The 23,904-nt window shown below is 43.6% G+C and overlaps 1 protein-coding gene across 1 annotated transcript; it reads left to right on the top strand.

Moving 5' to 3' along the window:
* Positions 1 to 1,468: 1,468 nt before the first annotated feature.
* On the top strand, positions 1,469 to 20,652 carry LOC144522842 (uncharacterized). The gene is made up of 6 exons (XM_078258090.1): positions 1,469 to 3,046; positions 8,138 to 8,275; positions 9,639 to 9,838; positions 13,963 to 14,107; positions 17,424 to 17,729; positions 20,494 to 20,652. Exons 1-6 carry the CDS (start codon positions 1,469 to 1,471, stop codon positions 20,650 to 20,652), a joined length of 2,526 nt encoding a protein of 841 aa, XP_078114216.1.
* The last annotated feature ends 3,252 nt before the right edge of the window (positions 20,653 to 23,904 follow it).

Genomic DNA, 23,904 nt, shown 5'->3' with positions numbered 1-23,904 from the left:
AATGTATTTGTGTCATTTTGCTAGGAAACGCTTCCAACACGCTTGCGTCTCGCATGAAAAATAGGCGTTGGTTCTATTTCTAGCATGTATGCGTTTTCGGCGCAGCTCGAGTCGAGGTTGAGACGTGCGTGTCACGCAGGTGGTGTGCAAGCTTTAACCTGTTAACATGGGAGCCGATATAAAAAAACGGACACGCCACGCAGCTGACGGGCTCACGCCACGCAGCCAGCAGGAGGCCTAACTGTATAGAGAGGCAAAGTCACTCCCCTTCCGGTGGATCCCAGGGATCTTATTTCTTTAAAAAAATAATTACTGTTGTCAATGGGGAGAGACAAATCATTTTTGATCCTGTTTGAATTGAGCCATGAATTACACAAATGATGATGTTTGTAATTTCTAAAGTGAAATGACTAAAAACTTACACACAGTGGCATGGGACCCCTTGGGGTCTGAGGCGCACTTTGCCCCACTAGTAATCTTCCACATGTGCTCCTTAATACACTCTGATGTTCTGCTCTCCTGTTTATTCCCTCATTTTTATCAAATGTAAAAACATGTCATGTTTATTCCCTTCCATGTGCTTTTTCATGTGCAAAGACCGCAATTAATTTATAGTTAATTCTCAATTATTACAAATCTACTTTGTGCATTTTTTTCATCTTATTTGCTTGTTTTGGTGGTTATAAAAGTACACATGTGGATATCTCCTTTATATGTTCTAGTTCCAGTTCTACTATTTTTTGAAAGCCACCAGATTGCATCATAAGTCCCAAGCTGAATACCCATACAGTAAGTTCACTCACACAAACACACACGAGCCAATATCATGCATATGTAACTTATGCTAAACAGACAAATAACTAAGTATAACTTATGCAGCATGAACATGAACACATGTAATATAACTATTAAAACAAGCACAAAAGGTAAAACACTGATTTGTCATAATGATAGCAAAATGGTGTGTGTGCATGTGTGATGATGCTTTGATTTGATGTTCTCAGTCACTACTGACTGCATGTAGTCTTCCTCTGTCTTTTTGCAAATAGTTTAATATGAGTTGAGGTACCAAACGGGAAATAGCCTGAACTCAGTCCCCTAGTTAATCTGCTGAATGGATGTGTAGCTTGTGTCTTTAATCATACAGTCCTACTCGTCATATAATGTATCAAAGTGATTTAGAAGCGAAACTAACAGTGTCTGTTTGGCTGAAGATGATGATACTGGAGGTGACGCTCGTGCAGTGCTGTTCCCCACCACATCACACTGCTGGTCCAATATGCAGTCCAATACTGCAGCCTTTTCGGCAGGGAGCGCGCTTCCAAATCTACCCTCCCGCTGCGCTCGCTCCCCGTGCCTTAAAAAGCCGCGTGCACGGCTGAAGGTCACTTAAACACAAAAGGCTTTCAGTGCTGCGGTCCAATATAGCGCATGCGCGCTGCCGGAGGACTGCTTCACAGACCGCAATATGGCGAGAATGCCTGGCAGCGGAGACACGGAGCAGGAGCAGCTGAGCTGCCCCGACAGGAGCGGGGAGGAGGGGGAGGAGGAGGAGGAAGAGGATGAAGATGAAATCCAGGAGGTCCAGATCACCGGGGATGAAGAGGACGAGGAGTCCGACAGAGATGGTGCGGAGCTGGAGTGGGAGTCAGGTGGCACGGTGCTGGACTCCAGCGGTTCCTCCGCGGAGATGCAGGCGGTCCTTATGCGGAGTATGGACCGGGGAGAGGAGGAGCCGTGCAGCGGCAGCATGCCCGCCGGGATGGAGTCTCACCTGGAGGGAGAGCTGCAGCGGTCGGAGCGGAACAGGCTGAGCGAGAACACGCGCCTGGCCACCCGGTACGCGGTGAGGATCTTCCGGGAGTACCTCAGCGAGAAAGCCCAAAGTCCAGACTTTGAAACTCTGGACAAGGACGCGCTGTGCGCGGTGCTGCGCTCCTTTTACGCGGAGGCGCGCTCCAAGAGTGGACAGCTGTACAGCAAGTCGTCCCTCATCAGCATCCGGAGCTCCCTGAACCGGTACCTGAACGAGCCGCCCTACTGCCGCACCCTGGACCTCACCAAGGACCCGGAGCTGCGCAGCGCCAACCTGACCCTGGCCGCGGTCATCCGGCGGCTGGAGGAGCAGGGCGCCGGGCCCGTGGTGCAGAAACAGGCCATCACGCGCTCGGACCTGCGGAAACTCTACGAGTCCTCTGTGTTCAAGAGCGACACGCCGTTCGGGCTGCTCAACAAAGTCTGGTTCGAGACCTGCATGTATTTCTGCACCCGGGGCCGCGAGAACCAGCGGGAGCTGGAGGAGGACTCGTTCGGGCTGGCGGTGGATGAGGACGGGAGAAAGTTTGTCTACTTTAAAGCTCTGGGGCCGTACCACAAGTCCCGCTCCGCCGCTTGGACCAAGAAGCGTCCGGACGCAGACGAGGACACCCTGCCGCGGATGTACGAGACGGGCTCGGAGCAGTGTCCGTACGCCAGCTTCGTCCGCTACGTGTCCAAACGGAACCCGCTGTGCGGGGCGTTCTTCCAGCGGCCCCGGGACCACTGCTGCGCGAGCGACGTGACGTGGTACGAGAACAAAGCTATCGGGAAGAACCTGTTGGGCACCAGGATGCAGATGTTGTCGCGCGCTGCCAAGCTCTCCAAAACCTACACCAACCATTGCATCGGCGCCGTCTCCATAGCAACGCTCAACAGCATCGTGGGCGTCGCGAGCTCCAGGCCGACGACGACGCTTTGCGTTGCCTCGGAAACGGGAAACGGCCACGCGCGGTCCCACCTGCAGCTTGTGATCCCGTACCTCCGGCGGGTGACCGACGTCGCGGACGTGAAGCCGCCGCGGACAGCGATACACACAGAAACAGCCGACAGGGTCCGCGCCGAGGAGGACCCGGGGGCTCCGTACGCCAAGAGGCTGTGCGTTCGCCCCGGGACACGCGCGCCATCGCCTATGGAGCGGAAGGAGAGCGAGCCTGAGCCTGCAAGAGTCCCGGAGTCCCACAGTCATCCGCAGCCCGGTGTGCGCTCCCCGGCCGCCGTGTCCACACAGGTAACAGAGGACACGTAATCGTTTCTCTTCTCCAGCAGCCTGTGTGTTAACAGCTCGTGCGTAAAATCCGCCGCAGCGTGCCTCAGCAGCGCGTGAGTAACATACTGCGCACAGAAAGTTTATTATGACAAATGAAGGTCTTACAAAAGTTCTGGAGATGTCCACACACCACCTCTCTTTTAAGGAGGACGTATTCTATAGCCGATAAATAAAGTGCACAGGCCGCACTATTCTGTTTTATTTGACATATTCTTCCTATTTGTAAAAAACACAAAAAGATCCAAAAACTACAAAAAACACACTGTGAGTTTACATGTCTATGGTAAAAGAACATGAAAAACACACAACTGTGAAAAACCATAGCATTTAGATTTTTAAAGAAAATGTATTAATTAATAAAAAATGTTAAAATACATTTGCAAATGTATCAACATTTTAAAAATATGTATCTTTTATTTAATAGATTAAACTGTTACACTTGGCCACATTAAACTTATACAAGTTTAATGTGGCCAAGTTGGTTCAGTGGGTAGAGCGCCCCTATACTGAGAGGCTTATCCTTCGACGCAGAGCTCCACGGTTCGAGTCCACCATGTGACGATTTCCTGCATGTCTCACCTAAGCTGTCCTATCATCTTAAAGGCAGAAAAGCCTATAAAAAAATGTAATACTGTAAATTAGTAAGTGTACAATTTAAGCTTTTTAATTTTGGAAAATTACTGTATTTTTTTACAAGAAAGTTATTTTACGTTACTTATTTGGCCTCAAAGCTGCCATTTTTAGTTTTTTTTGTTTTACAGTTTTGTATCAAAGTGTTATAGAAATAATGAAAGGGGATAAGCCTAGTTTACATGTTTATACTTTTTAAAAGATCAATTTCTGGATTAGTTTACCCATGTTTAGTGGAAAACTTTAGTGGAGAATTGGCACAGTCCTGACCATACATAGTCTACTGATAACGGTCGAAAACTTTACACATTTAAAGCCTCTATGTGTAAAATGTGTAAATGTTCAACTTGTGCCTTCATAGTCATTTTAAATGTGCTATAATCACTTAAACATTATACAGTACATTAACTCTGTATGTACGTGCTCTAAGCGATGTCACGCGTTTTTTAGGCTACAACATTTTTTGTCACATACAGCAAACATCTCCTCACTACCCGCTAGCTGCCTGTCCCCTGAACACACTGTAAAAAAAAAAAAAAAACGTGGTCTCTGTAGACAGCCCAGGCTCCACAAACGGCAACAAAAACAAACTGCGCCAACCTGCACCACCAAACATAACAAACAGTGTCCCAGCCAATAACCGACAAGAAGGATTTGGTTGAGCCATCACCGCAGCAGCGTTAGCACATAGGCTACTTCCACAATGCGCGTTCATGATTTTTTTCAGGAAGCACGGAAGGGAGGGGGAGGGGACGGGATGAGGAGGAGGGAGGGGCGAGCTAGCCTCCGCTTTGTTTGACAATACTTTAAACGTCAACAAGAAGTGCCGTCACCCAACATCGCTTAGAGCACCTTTAAAGCTGCACTAATAGATATTTTGTTTTAACAGTGTGTTTAGAGACTATCTGGTGAAACATAGTGGAGCATTTAGCAGCTAAAGAGACAGATGTATACCCTCTGGAGTTGGTGGAGACAGAAACAGCTAAAGGAGAGAGAATATTGGACAGACATTCATCAGGTGGACACAAACATGACTCTAAATCAATGCTAATGTTGACTGCTGGATGTGTAAATAGGCAAAAGTTTGTTAATATGTTCGCCCCAAAATCTTTATAAAGTGATATTATGCGAGTCATGTTTTCAGCTTGTTGGAAAAAAAATTGTGTTAATGAAAAGTTATGGATACTAATTATTCTCATAATACACACATTAATGAGACTATAAACTGCCAAGTGGCCATAAACCTGATAATGCTGTTGTTCTGGGTGGGCAAACAGAGAACCGTTCAGAGAATAACTCAACCAGACTTCAGGTCAAGGACTTGAGATCTGATCTTGCGAGACTTAAGGCCAATCTATGCTTCTGCGTTAATCGACGCTGTGGGTACGTACAGTATGTAGCTACGTGGAGATACGAATCCTACGCCGTAGCCTGACGTGCATCTCTCCAAAAACGTAACCACACGTCACAGCGACGCAGCCCGCAACAACTTTGATTGGTCTGCTCGGCCGTGGCTTGGTAGCGTTGCATTTCCCCCCCCCCGACTCATTTCCTGGTTCTCCTTCTCCATAAACAACATGAAATCAAGGAGAGGGTTAACTTTTCCTGCTCCAGATTTCCCACCGTGGTCAGAAAGAACAGGGGAGACACTTTGTTACTCTCACTATGACTCTAGAGTCACTACTCGCTCTGAAGATAATCACCGTCACTCGCTCTACCACACACACACACACACACACGCACACACACACACACACACACACCCTGCTATTCTCTTCAAGAGATCGACGCACACACCAACACACAAGTATAAACTTCAGGCCACTTACGTAGGCTACGGTGAAAGCTATGCGCGGAGCCTCCGCAGAAGCGTTAATCGCGCTTTAGAGTTGAACATAAGACAATGAATAACTGAACAGGTTTGAAGAGAGCAGTTTGGCACACCAGTCTAGAAGACCTTTGTTCTCATCCTGTCAGGCACTGGCCTCCAACCGGCCGGCCAGTTGCTTCTGTCTGAGCCTAACGCTTTTCCTCTTGCCAGGCACCTGGCATTGTAAAGTAGCCTACAAGGCAATCTGGAATAGCTGGTGCTCTGACAGAGCAAAGGCATATCTATGTGTCTGACAGACTGTCATTGTGTTTCTTTACTCCCTGTCAGGATCCTGACATTATCTGGCAGTCCTGGGGGCTGTTTCACAAAAGCAGAATTTAGAAATCCAGGATAAGCGATAAAGCGAGGCTTGACCTAGTCTAATCTGTGCATCCTGGCTTGGTGCGTTTCACGAAGGCCAAGCCAGGCTGAGGAGGAGCGTCTAGGTCGAGCCAGGCTGAAGTAATTCAGATAGATGCGCATTCACGGCTTTCCTTAGCAAGAAGTCGATCACAGATTTACTGATGCTAAAATGGAGAATACACATTGTTCATACTTTATACAGAGTGAGCAGCAGCTTCTTGTGGAAGTATGATAAGGTGAAACACATTATTTGTAAAAAACAAGAAACATGGGCGCTGTAATGAAACAGCGAGAGAAAGCGTAGCAGACGATCGCGGACTGACTGAATGCGTACGTAGCCTAAAAATATACATTAACTGACCACTGCTCTGAATTGAAACTGTCATAATCATACCATTCAATGATTAGGCTACTAATCATTTGCACGAATGAACAGTTGTAGACTCTAAAATCTAGAAACTATAAAGATAATTAAGTGATAACTATAATGCACACTGTAAACATGAATGTAACAGAGTATATTCATCAGTTATTTCCCTTCAGCAGAATATAAGGTCAAAAACCATTGGGGTGTCCTCTCCCTGTTGTTACATGAAAGTACAGTCGTCTACACTATATACAGTAGATATTGGTTCAGTGAACTAAGACTATAATTAAGGATTGTACAATTAGGGAGTTTTTTTTATAATAGTACAATCCTCCCAAATTATAGTCCCAGTTTACTCGACAACACAAATTGTGTGCTAAGAACGCCAATTTATGAAATCCTTTATTGTTAAAGAATACAAAAAAAATGAATCAACTAAAATAATTTAAGGTGCACTATAGAAACACACACACTTTCTATATTGCCCTTAGTAACTGACTTCATTTAAAACACATTTGGCAACTTTATCAGCCTTTCCTAATTATCTCAACAACTGTCATAATATATTCATCAAACTTCTAACAACAATATGAACAGCAGTCTCCATACAGCAATATAACAGTAACAATCAACTCAATATCGTTATCGCAATATCACGTTGCGACGGAAAGTGTCACAATAAGTATGCAACATTTAGTTTGTTTTGTGGAGCGCTGCGTCCCGTCCGTTGGCTGCGTGGCTTAGTTGTGTTCGATTTAGAGCCCGCTCGGAACGCTATAATGATCATATTTCATTGGCCAGTTACCGTGCCACTTGCACATGTTAGTGCACGTCAGCGCACGGGTCCACTACGTGACAAACCCTATGTACTGTACCACGTGTGTGCATATTTCAACAGAGTGACAGTGTAAGTGAAGAAATAGATACAACGGAGCGAATCAGAGAAGAGAAAGGAAAGTTGTGTCCTGTTCTCTTTATTGATTTATTTTATACTGACCAACCAGTAAAACATGTCCTGTTCTGGAGACATGGTCGTTATTTATTTATTCATGTTGTACCAGTCAAATATGACAGTCAGTTGAAATAAACCTTGTGTTGTAAAAAAAAAAAAAAAAAACTTGTTTAATTTGTTAGGAATCTATTTTGATGCGTTTTCCCATAACTTTTGTAATTTGACATATGTTTAAAAATATCGCAATATTCATAATCGATATCAGAACATCACATTTTGTCAATATCGTGCAACCCTAAGTCTTAGGTGCCTCTGCTTTTGTGAAACCGAGTCAAGGCTAAATTGAGCCAGGATAACTGGGAAATCCCGGCTTAATCCCTTATCTTGGTTTTGTGAAACAGCCCTCAGGGCTGCCTGGGAGCTATCATTCTGAATCATCAGCACTTCTCTAAAAACACATACTGGACCTAGTGGGTCAGACCTGCCAGCCGGATCCCAGGATGTCACAGGCTTCAGTGTGATTGGCTCCTTGCAGAGGGAAGCCTTACCTGTCAGACTGTATTGGTGGAACAGCAGTCCTATAGGCCTGGACAAATATATAAACCAAAATAAAATACTATATCAACGGGGTATATTATAAGCCCCCAGTAATTTATGCTAATTAAGTACTTCGAGTTGCATTGATGGTTTTATTTGGCCACTTGGGGGGGCAACAGAACAAGGTGTGAACCAAACACAAGATTAACATATAAGTTGCAAAAAGTTGCCTCGTTTTACACATCCAGCAGACATGAAGCAACATTAGCAAACAATTTGGGTCGTGTCTCTGCTCACTTGACGAATGTCAGTCCAATATTCTCTTGTCTCTAGCTGCTAAATGCTCCACTACAGTATGTCCACCAGCTAGTCTCTAGCTGTGTCCGTCTGCTGTTTGCTACCAAGCAGGTGGTGTACAATGGCTTCATGAACAGCTGCCTTCTTCTGCTGAAAATGAGATTGATGAGAGCTGTGAGACTGAAGCCAAAACAGTTGAGGGGCATAAAACCAAAACAACGAGCTGAAAAACACTGAAGCTTAAAAAAGTGAAAGTTCTCTTTGTACTACATACTCACAACAAATGGACTTGTGCACATAATTCTGAAAACTTGAAGGTCATGTTTAAACAACAAGCCTCCAGAATGCTAAACTCTGCACACAAATCCTATCATTTAGCACACTTTGTCCACCTGGAGAACGCTGGCCTTCAAAAGAGACTCGTTCGAGATGAACTGCGCCACGCCTGTAAAGTGGACGAGAGCAGGCGGCAGAAGCCGGGGGCGGTGACAAAAACCTGCTGTCAAGTCGGACAGTTTCCAGCCGTTTTCCAGCAGCCTTCAGGCTGAACAGCAGGTCACATCCTGTAAGGTCCGATTCCGATTTAATAAAATGTTATCAGACCCATCAGCTTATACACAGTCTCCAGTTGTTTTTATTATGACGGAGTAGCTGTCAAAATGCTCTACATGCGATCTGTTGCTGATTTTATTTAACAACAGACGGATTTAGTCTCTCTGACTTCTAAACATAACTATCGGCCACACAACATGTGGTTTGTACAGAATAAACATTTAAATCAGACAAATAACAATTCAAATCCCTCCAATTCAAAAACAATAAAAAGCTTATATAAAACGTCATCATATTGAGTCGATTCTGAACCAATCAGCTGTTAGATCGGCTGAGAGCCAGGCGTTTCCCAGCATGCCCTGGGTCCGCCTGGGTCTTGCAGTCAGTGGTGAGCAACTGTGCTGCCTGCGTCTCAAACCTGCGGCCGCCTCGATCTCGTGAGGTTATCGTCGCCCACGTGTGCGTGACGTCAGAGCAAGTCGGGATCAAGTCGGACACAAATCTAACCGGCATGCATTAGGCGGCGATCGCCGGTGATCGATTCAGCGCAGACCTGGCTCATCTCAAACGAGCCTAATGCCACACCCTAATTACCAATTGGGTCTTACTCACGTCTCACCTGTTCAAACTCAAAACACTCCAATCATGTGTTGGAGCAGGAAAGAGGCCTAAGGGGACCTCTGCTGTGTTGGGGGTGGGGATGAAGTTTATTTTTATCTTTTGTGGGCGTACGGAACAGTCAGCTGAAAATAAATAAATAGATATTGTGCCTATGATCTCTAAAATAAGTAGAATAGTTTTTACTGGATGGTATTTATTGGGGATTTAAATGTCTGACTGGCCTCTGTTGACAACTGACAGCCACACTATTGCTACTGTTACCACTGCCACTATACTAATTATAATAGTACTATAATTTGATACTGGTACTACCACTGTGTGTGTGTGTGTGTGTGTGTGTGTGTGTGTGTGTGTGTGTGTGCGTTTTGTGTCGCAGGACAGCTGTGGCAGCAGCAGTATGTCCAGTCAGCAGCTGGTCTCCGTGTCTCCTGCGTCTCCTCTTGGATCCGCCGGCATCCCCACACCAGCCCAGCTCACCAAAACCACCGCGCCTGTCCACATCGACGTAGGAGGACACATGTACACCAGTAGCCTGGCCACCCTTACAAAGTACCCTGAGTCACGGTGAGAGAGACACACAGCCACTATGAAATAAACCTTAACATACCTAACTCCTGAAAAAACACAGAACACCTGACTACAATACAAGGTGTTTGTTATAGTATAAGTCACCATGGTAGTCATCCCTAACCTGTCCCTTAATTTAAAATGGCAAAACTATTAACTTGAAATATTTGACAAATCCATTAATTATCAATGTTTTATTAAGGTTGGTATTTGTATTTACAACTACATTAGGGGTCTGAAATATTTTCAAGTGTAAATTAATGACTCTTAAGGGGCTCTTAAGGCCCTGACACACCAACCCGACGACCGACCTTCGGCAGAAAAGGCAGTCGGACTGATCAGTCGGCTCCCCGAGGTCCAAAAAGTGCCTTGGAACACACCGAAGCAACGCCGACTTGAGCGTACGTTCTGCGCGTGCGCGAGACGTAATACGTCTCCATAACAGCAGGTGGCGCTAAAATGAAACTGGAAATGACGAACGCGTCACGTGGGTCTGGCTTCTCCAGCCGGCCGTAATGGTGGTTCATTCGGAATACGATCTCGTATTTTACGAAAATAGTTCACTGAAACGTGTTTCTGAAAACAGTTTAAGCAAGAAATAGGCCATGCAGTTGCTGAATCTGTCTTCATTTCAGATCGACAAAGGTCAGTTTAAAAGATGTTTTGCTCGCTGCTTTTGCGTTGCTGAGCAAGTTACATTTTTCAGCTTTGTGCGCCTCGCGTTTTTGCAGCAGCACACTGAGCGCCTAACCTGACGCGCTAGATGGTTTGTTCACAAAAAAAAAAAAAACATGTGAGAAGACGTCTTTGGAAACTGTTTGGAAAAGGGCAGGCACTTTCAAAAAATACCTGGCAGGTGATTGGATGAACCATCTACGTCTATCACGTCCGCCATTGTTGTTTAGAACGAAAAGTCACGGCTGTCACACACAGCTAAAACACGCTGTAGCTGCCATTAGCTCCTCACCGTGCGCTGATTGGTTCAGTCCTCTGCTGTTCAGCCTGTCAAAGCCTGACAGGATGTATTTTCATGTGATATGTGATCCTGCAAGAATCAAGCTGCTGTGCAAGGTAACTGAACATCTCGAGTTGAAACTTAAACTCAGACAGAAAAAACGCCCAAGCTGCTTATTTTGTTAACACAACAAAATAACGGATGGCTTTGACATTGATCCGATTTTGGCGTCTTTAACTGAAATGGCGCTTAAGGAAGCTTCATGAAGAATTTTCAATGGTGGAATGAACTCCCCATTGACATCAGGACAGCAGAAACCCTACATGTCTTCCGCCGCAGAGACAGAAAATTCTTTCTCGCATATTGTCTCTAAATATAACAGTTGAAGTTAGGTGATCTACTATTTGGGTTGTAGCTAGTGACGGACAAATGAAGCCTCATGAAGCTTTATGAACCATTTTCTTAATTCTCTGAGCACACTAGATGGCCGTCTCATATAAATAAAATGGTTCATGAAGCTTCATGAGGCTTCATTTGGTTATCACTAATTTGAACCAAGCCTTTAAAGTGGGAAGCTCTTAGTCAGATTTCATTTCTGATAGCAGACCTGGTCATAGTGACAGCCCCAGGCAGAGAGAGAAAATGACCCATATTTCCACCATCCACTGATGTCACAATACAGCAGTGGATGATGGGAGGTAAAGGCTGCTGCAGCATAACTTTACCTAATATATTCAAATAAGATTGGAAAGTGGCAAAGTGTACTTTTTCTAAAATGGAACCTATTATGCTTTTCCGTATTTTCTGCCATATCTATAACATTACAATACCAGATTTCTTTTTTTGTAAACCAGGGCCAAAGCTTCAAGTAATGAGGCAAGGCAAGGCAGATTTATTTGTATAGCACATTTCAGCAACAGGGCAATTCAAAGTGCTTTACATAAAACATTAAAGAACAGTTAAAAATGATTAAAAAAAACAGTGCAGTATAAGAAATTAACAATTATTTAAAGAAAGGCAACATCCAAAAAGAAAGGTCTTCGGCCTTGATTTAAAACAGAGTTGTGAAGGACCTGCAGTTTTCTGGGAGTTTGTTCCAGATATGTGGAGCGTAAAAACTGAACGCTGCTTCCCCCCTGTTTAGTTCTAACTCTAGGGACAACAAGCAGACCTGTCCCAGACGACCTGAGAGGTCTGGGTGGTTCATAGTGTAGTAGCAGATCAGAAATGTGTTTTGGCCCTGAACCGTTTAGTGATTTATAAACCGGCAAAAGTATTTTGAAATCAATTCTTTGAGGCACTGGAAGCCAGTATAAAGACTTCAGAACTGGAGTGATGTGATCCACTGTCTTGGTCTTAGTGAGAACTTGAGCAGCAGCGTTCTGAATCAGCTGCAACTGTCTGATAGATTTTTTAGGGAGACCTGTAAAGACAACGTTACAGTAGTCAAGTCTACTGAAGACTAAAGCATGGACAAGTTTTTCCAAATCCTGCTGAGACATAAGTCCTTTAACCCTTGATATATTCTTAAGGTGAAAATAGGCTGATAATTGTCTTAAGGTGGCTGTTGAAATTCATGTCTGAGTCCATGATTACACCAAGATATCTGGCTTTTTCCATCTGTTCCGAACATTGTCGTTTGAAGCTGAGCGCTGACTTTTAATCGTTCCTCTTTTGCTCCAAAAACAACCACCTCAGTTTTCTCTTCATTTATAGAATAGAAAGTTCTTGCACATCCAGTCGTTAATTTGTTCAATGCACTTAGTCAGTTTTTGTATTGGACTATAGTCCCCTGGTGATAAGGTTATGTAAATTTGTGTGTCGTCCGCATAACTATGGTAACATATTTTGTTGTTTTCCATCGAAGCCAGTGGAAGCATGTAGATGTTAAACGGAAGAGGCCCCAGAACGGAGCCTTGGGGAACTCCACACGTCATATTTGTATGCTCAGATGCATAATTACCGATAGACACAAAGTAGTCCCTATTCTTTAAGTAGGATTCAGGTAAACGTATTCAGGTAAACATATTCAGAGAAATCAGTTTGTTTTAGGCTTGTTAACATTACTGCAGTGTTTATTGTCACAAGTACTGTAGCTACATGCATATGCCAGAGAAGCTGTAATCCTGGCTACTAATGTTGTTCATGGTTTAAATGCCTTTATCTTTTTGACGGAAGAAAGTGCTGGTATACTATATTACTGTGCACTGCTTACTATAGCAGCTGCATGCTAACGGCAGGGAAACCTGTAATCTTGGTTGCCAATGTTGTTCATTTCTCCCTGATTTCGGGTCACATTACTGCCGAATCATGTCCGGTTGTGTAGTATTTGGTTTAGAAGCCTTTATTGGTGTTTTTCATGGTACAAAGTCCTGCTATATACTCTGTTTAAGCCAAGGATTGTACGGAAACAGCAACAGAAGCGCTGATACAGAAAGCTGACCAATCAGAGCAGACTGGGCTTTTTCAGGAGGGGGGCTTAAAGAGACAGGCGCTCCAACAAAGCGTTGCAGACAGAGAGTGAATACAGAAGCAGCAGCCATGGGCAGTATGAGAAAAATTGTGTTTTTTGAACATCAAAGCATACAAGTATGAACCTGAAAATGCTAAAAAATAGTTCCCCTTTAAATATGTCAACAAGATCTGAACACTGAGCTGCTGCAGAGCATTTCAGGACATCTGTGGCCAGCAAGTCTATACCCACGATGTTCCACTTCCGGGATTGCTCCGCTGCTACCGGAAATTCCGCCAGATGTTCCTCAGATGTCCGTCACCTTCCTCTTTCTTTGTGTTGGCGTTCTAAACTCCGGTGGATTTATGAGGACTATGGTTAACTGCTCCTCAGATCTCTGCAGGGTAAATCCAGACAGCTAGCTAGACTACCTGTCCAATCTGAGTTTTCTGTTGCATGACTGAAATCAACTTTTGAACGTACACGTTCCACCAAAACAAGTTCCTTCCCGAGGCTATTTTGCAGAGGCACAGTTGCTCGGCCTGGCGCCGCCCAAAACAATTGCGATTGGTTTTAAAGACCTTCCTGCGTAGCGCTGTGGAGGAAGGTCTGGCAAAGCAAGACTAGTGGCCAGCAGACATGACAGCCTCTCCAACATTTGGTTAATATTTGATGAAGAGGCCTGTCTGATTCTGTCTCTATTGTTTCTGGCAGGATCGGCCGTCTGTTTGATGGAACGGAGCCCATCGTGTTGGACAGTCTTAAGCAGCACTACTTCATTGATCGAGACGGCCCCATGTTCCGTTACATACTTAACTTCCTCCGGACCTCGAAACTCCTCCTCCCTGATGACTTCAAAGTGAGTGTTGGTCTAAAACATTGATCAGGTACAGCCACAGTTTTATCACTGCAGCGTGTCTGAAAAGTCCCAAATTACAGGGAAACACATGAAGAGTCCAGACTGTCAGAGGAAGGCTTTTAACTGTCACATGACTACAGACCACTCGCAGAAAGCATCCTGAGAACTGCTGTGAGAGAGTTTGGGTAACAGTTCAGTCACTGAACAATGCCTTGCTAAAAAGGCACAACACTTTTAACTAACAACCTTGGTTTTGTTTTGTTGTAAGTCATATGTTTTCTTTACTTATTTACTAATAACTTATGTTAACACATTCCATGTATTCACTTTTTAAATAACTATGCTTTGGATTTTTTTTTTTTATTGTTTACATTATAGTTAGTTAGTTATATTTTATTTCTGTGTCATGCCAAACATTTTGGCCCATCCCACATGGGATTACAAGACACCACAAACTTATTTATTTAACAAATGTCTTCCTGTCGCATATACAAATCATTCGGAGAAATACATGAATACAAATATATACATATACATATATATACACACACACACATTACATGTTCATCTCGATAAAGAGCTTTTTTCCTCTTCTCCCAAGCTTTCTCAAGATAACTGGCTAATTTATGTTTCAAATGTGAACAGCCATCTCAGTCTTTGAGCATCATCCATACACATTTACCAAATCAATCTCTGCTTTTATCCTACGAAAACAAAAAAATCATGCTGTTCACAATAAAAAGGACAGTAAAAAACAAAATGGAACTCATTTTCTATATCATTCAAACAACACATGGGACAGATCCGTTTTTCCTCTTCTAAATTAACATGTCGTCCTGTTTCAACAGTCAAAGGCAAAACCCCAGATCTCACTTGAGCACATAAAGATCTTTGCCTTTTTGACAAATTATATACAACATAATTCTCTGTGCCATATTCCGGTTTTATCATCACAAAAATATGCAATTTTGGCTTAGCCCATATATCATCGGCCCACTGCTTTTTATCTTTAGCAAACACAGATTTTTTAAACAAACCAATATTCAGCTTTTCATTATTTAAAAACAACTCACCAAAACCATAATTACAAAACAGAAGAAGAAGAATGTGTTTATCCCAGAGAAATATTTTCCTCGTCAACCTATTTGTGTCCATATCTAATAAACAATTCCATAACTGGGCCATACATACTTTCCAGCGAGCCTCACATGATTCCCATCCCATGTCTCCCACTATCGCCAATGTCGGGGTAATTAGCCACCGTCAAAGAAACTTTAATTCTCCAACTTTCTGATTCATTAATTCATCGTTTTAATTATGTGCAGAAAACCATCTAAAGACCGTAGACTTAAAAAAAAAAAAAAATGTGATTATAGCATCTTGAGTACATTCATATGACTTTGTTTTAGGCCCAAAAAAGTAAGAAAAAAAGTGTTGCACACTCTGACTCCATTTGCATTTCTTTATTTTATTTGGATGACGTTTCGGCCCTGCGGCCTTCTTTAAAATCAACAATCAAAGTCAGACACATGCACTGATGTAATAAAGGCCACACCCCGGTCACACATCTGATGGGATTAGATAATCATGTTCCACCATTAGAGGCCTTCAGCAAATCAAAACTTCCAAGTGAACAGTGGCAAAAGCTGCAGCCAGTCACACTACTTTTAACTAAATGATGAGAGCCACAATGTGTCAGATCATATATAGAGCTTTCAATTGAATAAGAAATCCTAATAGATATATAGTAAAAGTTAGACATCAGCCCTAGATGAACATCAAACAACTTTATCTAAACATCCAACAAGTAGAGGTACCTTACAGAAAACACTGTAAATCATAATCTATATTCAATCCATGAGATGACAGGGTTCTCAAACCATGGATACTATAGCGGTCCTTTCTGGAAAGTAACACATCCAAATGACCTCCTCTGGGGGGGGCGACACCCTATCAATCTCAACATATCTAGCAGAAGAAATAGGATGAATTCAACAATATGTGCTGGTACTGGATAAATTATGTTTTTATATCCAATAGTGCTTCTATGTTCAGCAATTCGACTTTTCAGTGCTCTACTCGTCTTTCCAACATATGACTGCCGACAAGGGCCCAAACACAAATGTGTGCAGGCAACAATGTTAGCATTCTTTGTCTTGTGAGCACTCATAATTTTATAAGCACTCAATTTAATTCACTTAAAAGCCACCATTTCTCCCCGACTACAAGACTTTAAAAATCTCAACATTGTTTACATGTTGTTGGCGCACGGCCATGACAAAAACGAGAGACGCGCACAACAAAGCCAATTAACAGATGTATTAGTTTAAAGGAACACGCCGACTTATTGGGACTTTGTCTTATTCACCGTATCCCCCAGAGTTAGATGAGTCCATACATACCCTCCTCATCTCCGAGCGTTGCGTAACACTATCTTACGCACCCACCGCTAGTCTCGCTTAGCACAGATCCTGGAGGTAACCGGCTCCATCTAGCCTACTGCTCCCAATAAGTGACAAAATAACACCAACATTTTCCTATTTACATGTTGTGATTTGAATAGTCACAGCGTGTACAAATAACAAGGTCACAAGAGAGACAGCCATCTTCTAACCGTATACATACTGGGATCTATATTCTCAGAAAGGCGAAGCACTGCTACTTTCTGCTCCTCACCACTGGGCTTCTCAGGTGCTGCAAGCAAATCACTCCGCCCAAGTAGCAGTGCTTCGCCTTTCTGAGAATATAGTAAATATAGGAAAATGTTGGCGTTATTTTGTCACTCATTGGGAGCAGTAGGCTAGATGGAGCCGGTTACCTCCAGGATCTGTGCTAAGCTAGGCTAGCGGTGGGTGCGCCAGACAGTTACGACACGCACGGAGATGAGAAGGGTATGTATGGACTTATCTAACTCTGGGGGATACGGTGAATAAGACAAAGTCCCAATAAGTCGGCATGTTCCTTTAAATCATAAAGCAAAAATAAACTAACAGTGGGATGTGTGATTAGTGAGTTCAGTAAGATGAGTGGGTGCATGAGTGAAAGAATGTGTACTGTTGTATGGCACAGCAAAACAAGACAAGGATGAGGATGAGTCAGTGAGTAGTGACCACAACTGAATCCGTGAGGCCTTTTAAAAGTGCACGAGCCCACAGAGACAAGGTGTTGCCAGTGTAACTAATGAGCCCAGGATCTGCCACTCTACTGACAAACTGTCTGCCACGCCAACCTGCAGTACCTGCAAGAAAAGCAGCCATACAAACAAAGTGTGTGTGTGTGTGTGTGTGTGTGTGTGTGTGTGTGTGTGTGTTTGCAGGAATACTCCATGCTGTATGAAGAGGCCACTTTCTTCCAGCTGACTCCCCTACAGGCCGAGCTGCAGCGCTGGAGGACTGAGCAGGAATGCGGGGGTGTGTGTCCGCAGTGCGAGTGTGTCGCGATTCACGTGGCTCCGGAGCTTGGTGAGAGGATCGGCGTGAGCGCCCAGTGGGCCGTGATCCAGGAAGTCTTTCCTGAGGTCAGAGACGTCATGTCCAATTCCCTGAACACCAGCTGGACCCAGGACTCCACACACGTCATTCGCTTCCCACTCAACGGCTACTGCCACCTCAACTCTATCCAGGTACAACACACACACTGGGTTCAAATGTCCAACCCTTCGACACCAATGTTTGGAAGGGATCAGACAGTAGTGGCTGGACTGTCAGGATTCTCTGTCAGCATATTTCGGCACCATTCATTTCAGTTCAATTTATAGTGTCAAATCACAATAGGAGATTTCAGGAAACATTACAGATAGAGCAGGTCTAGCCCACACTTACTTACTAACCCCACAGCAGCCTAAACACACTACCCCCATTCAAAATGAATGGAAAGACCTGTGTTTTTGCCGTAACCATCTGACGGCCGACGCAGGCTGTCTGAACGGAGCCTTAATTTGGCCATCGCTAGGATTTTCCGCCATTCTTCTCTGCAGATGCTCTGTCAGGTTGGATTACCCCCTGCATGTCATCATCCATCAATTTATTGGGACATGTGTTTTTCTTGATTTTCATATGACTCAATATTCAGTCAGAACCTTGTAATATATAGAACATGTTGACAATCAGCCAACGACTTTCTTGTGTGGCGATAATATTGATGGTTGACACATTTCATTCCTGTTTGTCTGCGTCTCTGTGTCTCAGGGGAAATATCAGTCAGGCAGAGATACAGAGAGAGGAACAGAGGACTCCGGAGGGCAAACGCCCCATGATGTTCACTTCAGTAGGAAGGGGGGGGGGGGGGGATAAAATAATGGACTACTTCTGAAGTAGTTGATGTTTCAGGCTGTGTGAGATGGATTTTATCCAGAAAATGAAGAGTGACCCTGGGCCCCGGAGGGCTCTTCCCCAGCTATTGTTAGCATAGGCGTAGATTTCCCCGGGGGGGGGGATGCTGGGGACCAATATTAAGAAGAGGTAGCTTTGTCCCCCCTCAAAAAATACCACTCCCCAAAAAAGGTACAAAATAATCGTTAAGGGGGTTCAAAACAAGTGCGGGAAACAAGAACTGTGTCTACTATGCTTTGCTATTATTGGAAAAATAAATTTCAATAATACTGAATAATAATTTCCTTAACATAAATAAAGACATTTGAACCATAAATTGCTGCATACAAATTCACCAGAATGCAGGAAATAAGGCGTTTGATGCTCAATATTTTATGGTGCGTGCTGCTACTTTCCTTTACACAGTGATTTTATAAGCCTATTATTTTTACACACTCCCACTCAGTGTCAGCTGTCTTTCCTGCATTTGGCAGCTGTGTTGCTTCTCACCCGGGTTATGTGTTTAACTTCTGCGTATTTGTACATTGTAACATTATAGTTTGCTCTGGGTTGATAATCACTGTCGTGTGACCGCTTACCGTGATCACGGTTGTTAAGGGTGAACGATAGTCTCCACAGCGCTGCGGAAGGAGGTCTGGCTAGTCCACACAGCATTCTGGGATAGGAGAAAATAGCCTCGGGAAGGAACATGTTTTGGTGGAACATGTATACGTTCAAAAGTTGTCTTAGTCGTGCAACAGAAAACTCAGATTGGACAGATAGTCTAGCTAGCTGTCTGGATTTCCTCTGCAGAGATCTGAGGAGCATTAACCATAGTCCTCAGAAATCCACCGGAGTTTAGAACGGCAACACAAAGTAAGAGGAAGGTGACGGGACATCCGGCCGAAAATGAGGGATCTCCCAGCGGCACCGGAACAATCCCGGAAAGGAAACGTCGTCGATATAGACTAAGTGAACGATAACCAAAAGACATCCTGGGTATGTTGAACTCGCTTCGTAGTCCAGGCCTCTGGTGGGACTCATGCAATGGTGGCTCCTCAGTGTGTACTAACGGAGGGCACGAACATTGTCAAAATCGGCACAGAGTGGCTGCATCCGAAATTCCACACTAACATGCTATTTAGTAGCTAAAACAGTATGTGAGATTGTTTAGTATGTCCAAAACCTTGGTATGAAACCAATAGTACGCAAATTGCATACTATTTCCGGTAGAATGTTAACAGTATGCAATACTGGACACTCTGCCGGCATAAATATCCCACAATGCAATGCGGTAGACAACGATCATAACAAACGGACAGAAACCAAGGAGCTCTGTAACCTCAATAACGCTCTAAGTTATATTTCTACACGTTTAAAACGACTGTTGGTCTAGTTATTCACCTCTTTCAGTAATTTAAGCATTATCTGGCGATGCCGCTAGGGCGAGGGGGTCGGCAGGGGTTACCATGGTTCTATGTCTTCAACGGCAAGTAGGCTCTTACCCCTTATTTCCACCAACTGCGGAACGGCTCCGCCGTCCTTCAATACCCACCAGGTCCGGATTTGTTGCGGAACGGCTGCGGCCACGAGGACCCACGAGATCTCTCGATTTCACGTATGATCGCGCGATATAACAGGATGTAGTTTCTATAAACAGCACCACAAAACCAACAACAGTTGACTTCAGGCCTGTCTCCGGCCATTATGACATTTTCAAGGTGTAGTGCAGGGAAATATGATCCGCCGTGAGCACGGTGTATTTTATTTTGAAAATTAACCATTTGTTTTATTTTGTTTCTGTGCTCGACTTCCTGTCCCGCACAATCTGCCCTGTGCTGAATTGCTGCGGAGCTCTCCAGCCAAAATAGAAGCTCTGCGTATCCACACAAAAGTATGTCGAACGATAGTATACATATTGAGTATGTACGGCTGAGGATGCAATTTCGGACACAACCAAATCCTTTAAATTGATCTATGAAATGTTTAACAAGCTCCATCTTTTTTTCCAAGCTGTTTTTGTTGACTGGAGAAAACGTCTCCATGTGACGGTGTGTGGTTTGTGTGTGACTGCAGGTGTTGGAGCGGTTCCAGCAGAAGGGGTTCTGGATCACGGCTTCGTGCGGCGGTGGAGTGGACTCGTCCCAGTTTAGTGAATACATTCTCCGGAGGGAGGGCCGAGGCAGCCGACACCCCCCCACCCTCATCCAAATAAAACAGGAACTCATGGACTGAACTCACGGATGTGGCCCGTTTTGCACACACATCAGCAACTGTTTCTCAAAGCGAGAACAGATTCACTTTGAGCAGACATGAATACACAGAATCTCTTACGCCGCAGTGTAAATACGCTACATAGGTGACTGAGATGTTATCTTCTTTAATACTTAAAGGGAAACTACCATTTGTTTCAACCTGAACCCTATTTTATTGTGTTTTTGTGTCCAAGTGACTGATGGGAACAACAATTTTGACATTGGTCCAGAATTAAGCGCGGTTGCTGCAGTCGGCAGCGGCAAAACAAGCTACAGTGTAAGTTAATAGGACAATTGTGCAGCATTTACATTTGTTTGCTTGTTTTGCCACTGACAGGCTCAGATTAATATTCTTTAAGATTTCTAAGGAGGTCGACCTTTCTGTTAAAGAGTAAGATCCTTTTTCTAAAACATGAAAACATTCGCGAAAAAAAGCCACCAGACTCCATGTAAATAAACAGTCATTTTAGCATCGTAAAATACACTTCGTTCAAAGTTGACGGACACAAAATGAAACTATTAAAAAGCCGTTTTGGGTCGTCTTTCCACTTTTCCAACCATCACAACTCTAGTTTTGGTTGAAATAAACGAATAGTTTACCGATTTACATGTGAAAATATGTTGGCTCTATACACGCTTAAAGTATTGTTTTTTTAAATGTAGTCTGGTGTGTTTAGCGCTAGCGACCTCAGAGCTGTTTCTGGTTAAACAGAAACGTCTCAAAGAGGTCTATCTCTGTAAGGATCATTTCCATAATGTTGTCAGATACTTAGAATAATAATCTAAGCCTGTCAGCGGCGAAAACAGCAGTGTAGTTGTGGACCAAATTGACGATGCACATTTGCCCCATAGGGTTACATTGCAGCCCGATCTGTGGCTGCCGGTTACAGCGTTCACGCTTAATACTGGACCAATTTCAAAGAGTGTTGTCATCTTCTGTCATCTGTCAGTCACTTACACACAAAAAACTGGAAAATAGGGTCCAGGTTGAAAAAAACGAAATTACCCTTTAACTCAGAGTTGACACATACATTCCAGACAGTAGTACCATTACAGTAGAATAGAACCATCGACGCAGGGATTGGCAGGGGATCATAGGAAATGATAATGCTAATGCTACACTAGCATTAGCATTTCTATTGATAAGAAATGGAGGCTAAAGTACTTAGCGATGTGCAGCATACATGACATCTTTTATCATGTTATTTAAAATTGTGACATAGTATATTTCCTGACAATCCAATTGAGAAACCATTGATGGATAACATACCCAGATGCTAATGTCTGTTTTTGGCTAATCCACTGAACCATTTACTGCATCACATTGATGCCATATTGCACATGGTCCTGTTGACACATTTCTGCTGTTTAATGATATACTGGAATATTTGCCAACCCCACCATCATGCTGAGGCTGGAAAATGTCCCATGCCTACATATAAAATGCATGTACTTTAACCTCATGCTGATATTCACTGAATGGTGCAACAACACATAATGGACTCCTGAAGCTATTTTTGGGAACTGGCTGATGGCTACAGCTCATGATCTGACTGCATGTTTTTACAAGGGTTTCTGCACAGTCCAACAGTTTTAAACAGTATAGTATTTCAAAATGACAACTGGACACTCATACGTTTTGTTATGTATGTGTAATCCCCTCAATATACCATTTTGTCATTTTGTGAATTAAAAAGCCCTGGCAGATTGATACTGATATTGGATTTTTTTCTGAAACGGTCCACCCATGAAAAAAGATCACATCAGTAATTTGTTCAAATACCTGTAACGGCCATGTGAATTACAACTCATCTGTTATAGGAGCAAGGAAGGGAATCGACATGTTATTGTCCGGCTGATAGGGACAAGTTTTGGAAGACAATGACAGATGACCGTTCAGAGGACCTGTTGATTTGTCAACAGCAACATTTTACATGATCCAACAGAGAAAATGACTTCGCTCTGACTGCTCAGCGTCTCCTTTAACAGTGCAGGATGCACATCAGCAGCACAAGCTATTTGCGGTTCACACTTGAATCAGGTCTACACAAGTAACCTTACCAAAAAGGCTCAGGATGCTGTAAATGTTGGTATAATATGAAAATGGCTGGTGGATTTAAGACAAAAAGTAATAATTTATTGAACGAATCAGATTTGAACATATGTGCTTGTTGATCTTTACATTGTTAGTTCATTTCCTATCCTGGGCTGGGACACACATTCATACAGTTTGATAAAGTACTTATTGGACTTTAACTTATCATTGCACTTAACAATAACGAGAGTAGCTGTCCTCAATTTAGGTCATCGTGTCGTCTCATCTGCGTTTTTTACCTGCAACCACCGTTGCGGGGGGGAGGGGGACTGTATGAGCAGCAGCCCCGCCTGCTGCAGACAGCCGACAGGATTGAAACAGCAGCCGCTGACTTTAGAGTGAAAAAACGTTACAGCGTACATTGATGTTAAAATGTATACAGGTTGGCAGGGCGGTCTGAAATGTTTTGCACGGTCTTTGGCTGTACGTTTTGTTGGCAAATGTGAGATGTTCACGTCTCGTCTTCATATCGGAAACCAGCTCTCTCACTCCCACTTGGTCAGTGGCTCTCAGTCACATTATACTGACGTAAACTCTGGCACGTGGGACTGCTGGGATTGGTTGAAGTCGCGGGAAACTCCAGTGATTGGTCAAAACTGCGAGTCGCACCGAAGTCACGGTGATTGGTTGAATTCGCGTGAATTGGCACCATCGCGACCACGCGAAATCCTGGAGGGACTAACCTTTAGAGCACTTTGAACTACTCTTATCTACTTATTTATTTCAACCTTCATTTGATTTGTGGCATGCAATATCTTCATTGTACAATTTCTCTTTATTTCGCTTAAAATAGAGATGGAAGACCATGCAAAATGACATCTTTTCCACATATCGTTTAGAGGACACGTTGGGGGTTAGCGTTAGCCCAAAAAGAAACATGCAGCAGCAACCCAAGCCGGCGTTATTTATACGTCATGTTTTCTCTGTTTTGCATAATTAATGTGAGATAATTTCATGATGAATACACAAGAACTCATAACGAAGGATTTTCAGAGACAAGGCACATCTGCAGTGCTTCCTCATGCTGTGGCGGCACTGTGCAGGCTGGAGAGTTCCAGCCTTAAAGGAATAGCTCAACATTTTGGGAAACATGATTATTTGCTTTAATGCCAAGAGTTAAGATCAATTTTTCTCTTG

This window comes from Sander vitreus, chromosome 9 (assembly GCF_031162955.1).
Source record: "Sander vitreus isolate 19-12246 chromosome 9, sanVit1, whole genome shotgun sequence".
In the NCBI taxonomy this organism is placed as follows: Eukaryota; Metazoa; Chordata; class Actinopteri; order Perciformes; family Percidae; genus Sander; species Sander vitreus.
Note: the sequence above shows the minus strand (reverse complement) of the source record. Positions and strands in the feature narration are given on the sequence as shown.

Bases quoted from the DNA above. Each gene is read 5' to 3' on its own strand.
- LOC144522842 (XM_078258090.1), top strand. From the start codon at position 1,469: ATGGCGAGAATGCCTGGCAGCGGAGACACGGAGCAGGAGCAGCTGAGC. The intron at 8,276-9,638 runs GTGAGACTGAAG...GTGTGTGTGCGT, and splicing joins AAATGAGATTGATGAGAGCT to TTTGTGTCGCAGGACAGCTG. The intron at 17,730-20,493 runs GTACAACACACA...GTGTGACTGCAG, and splicing joins GCCACCTCAACTCTATCCAG to GTGTTGGAGCGGTTCCAGCA.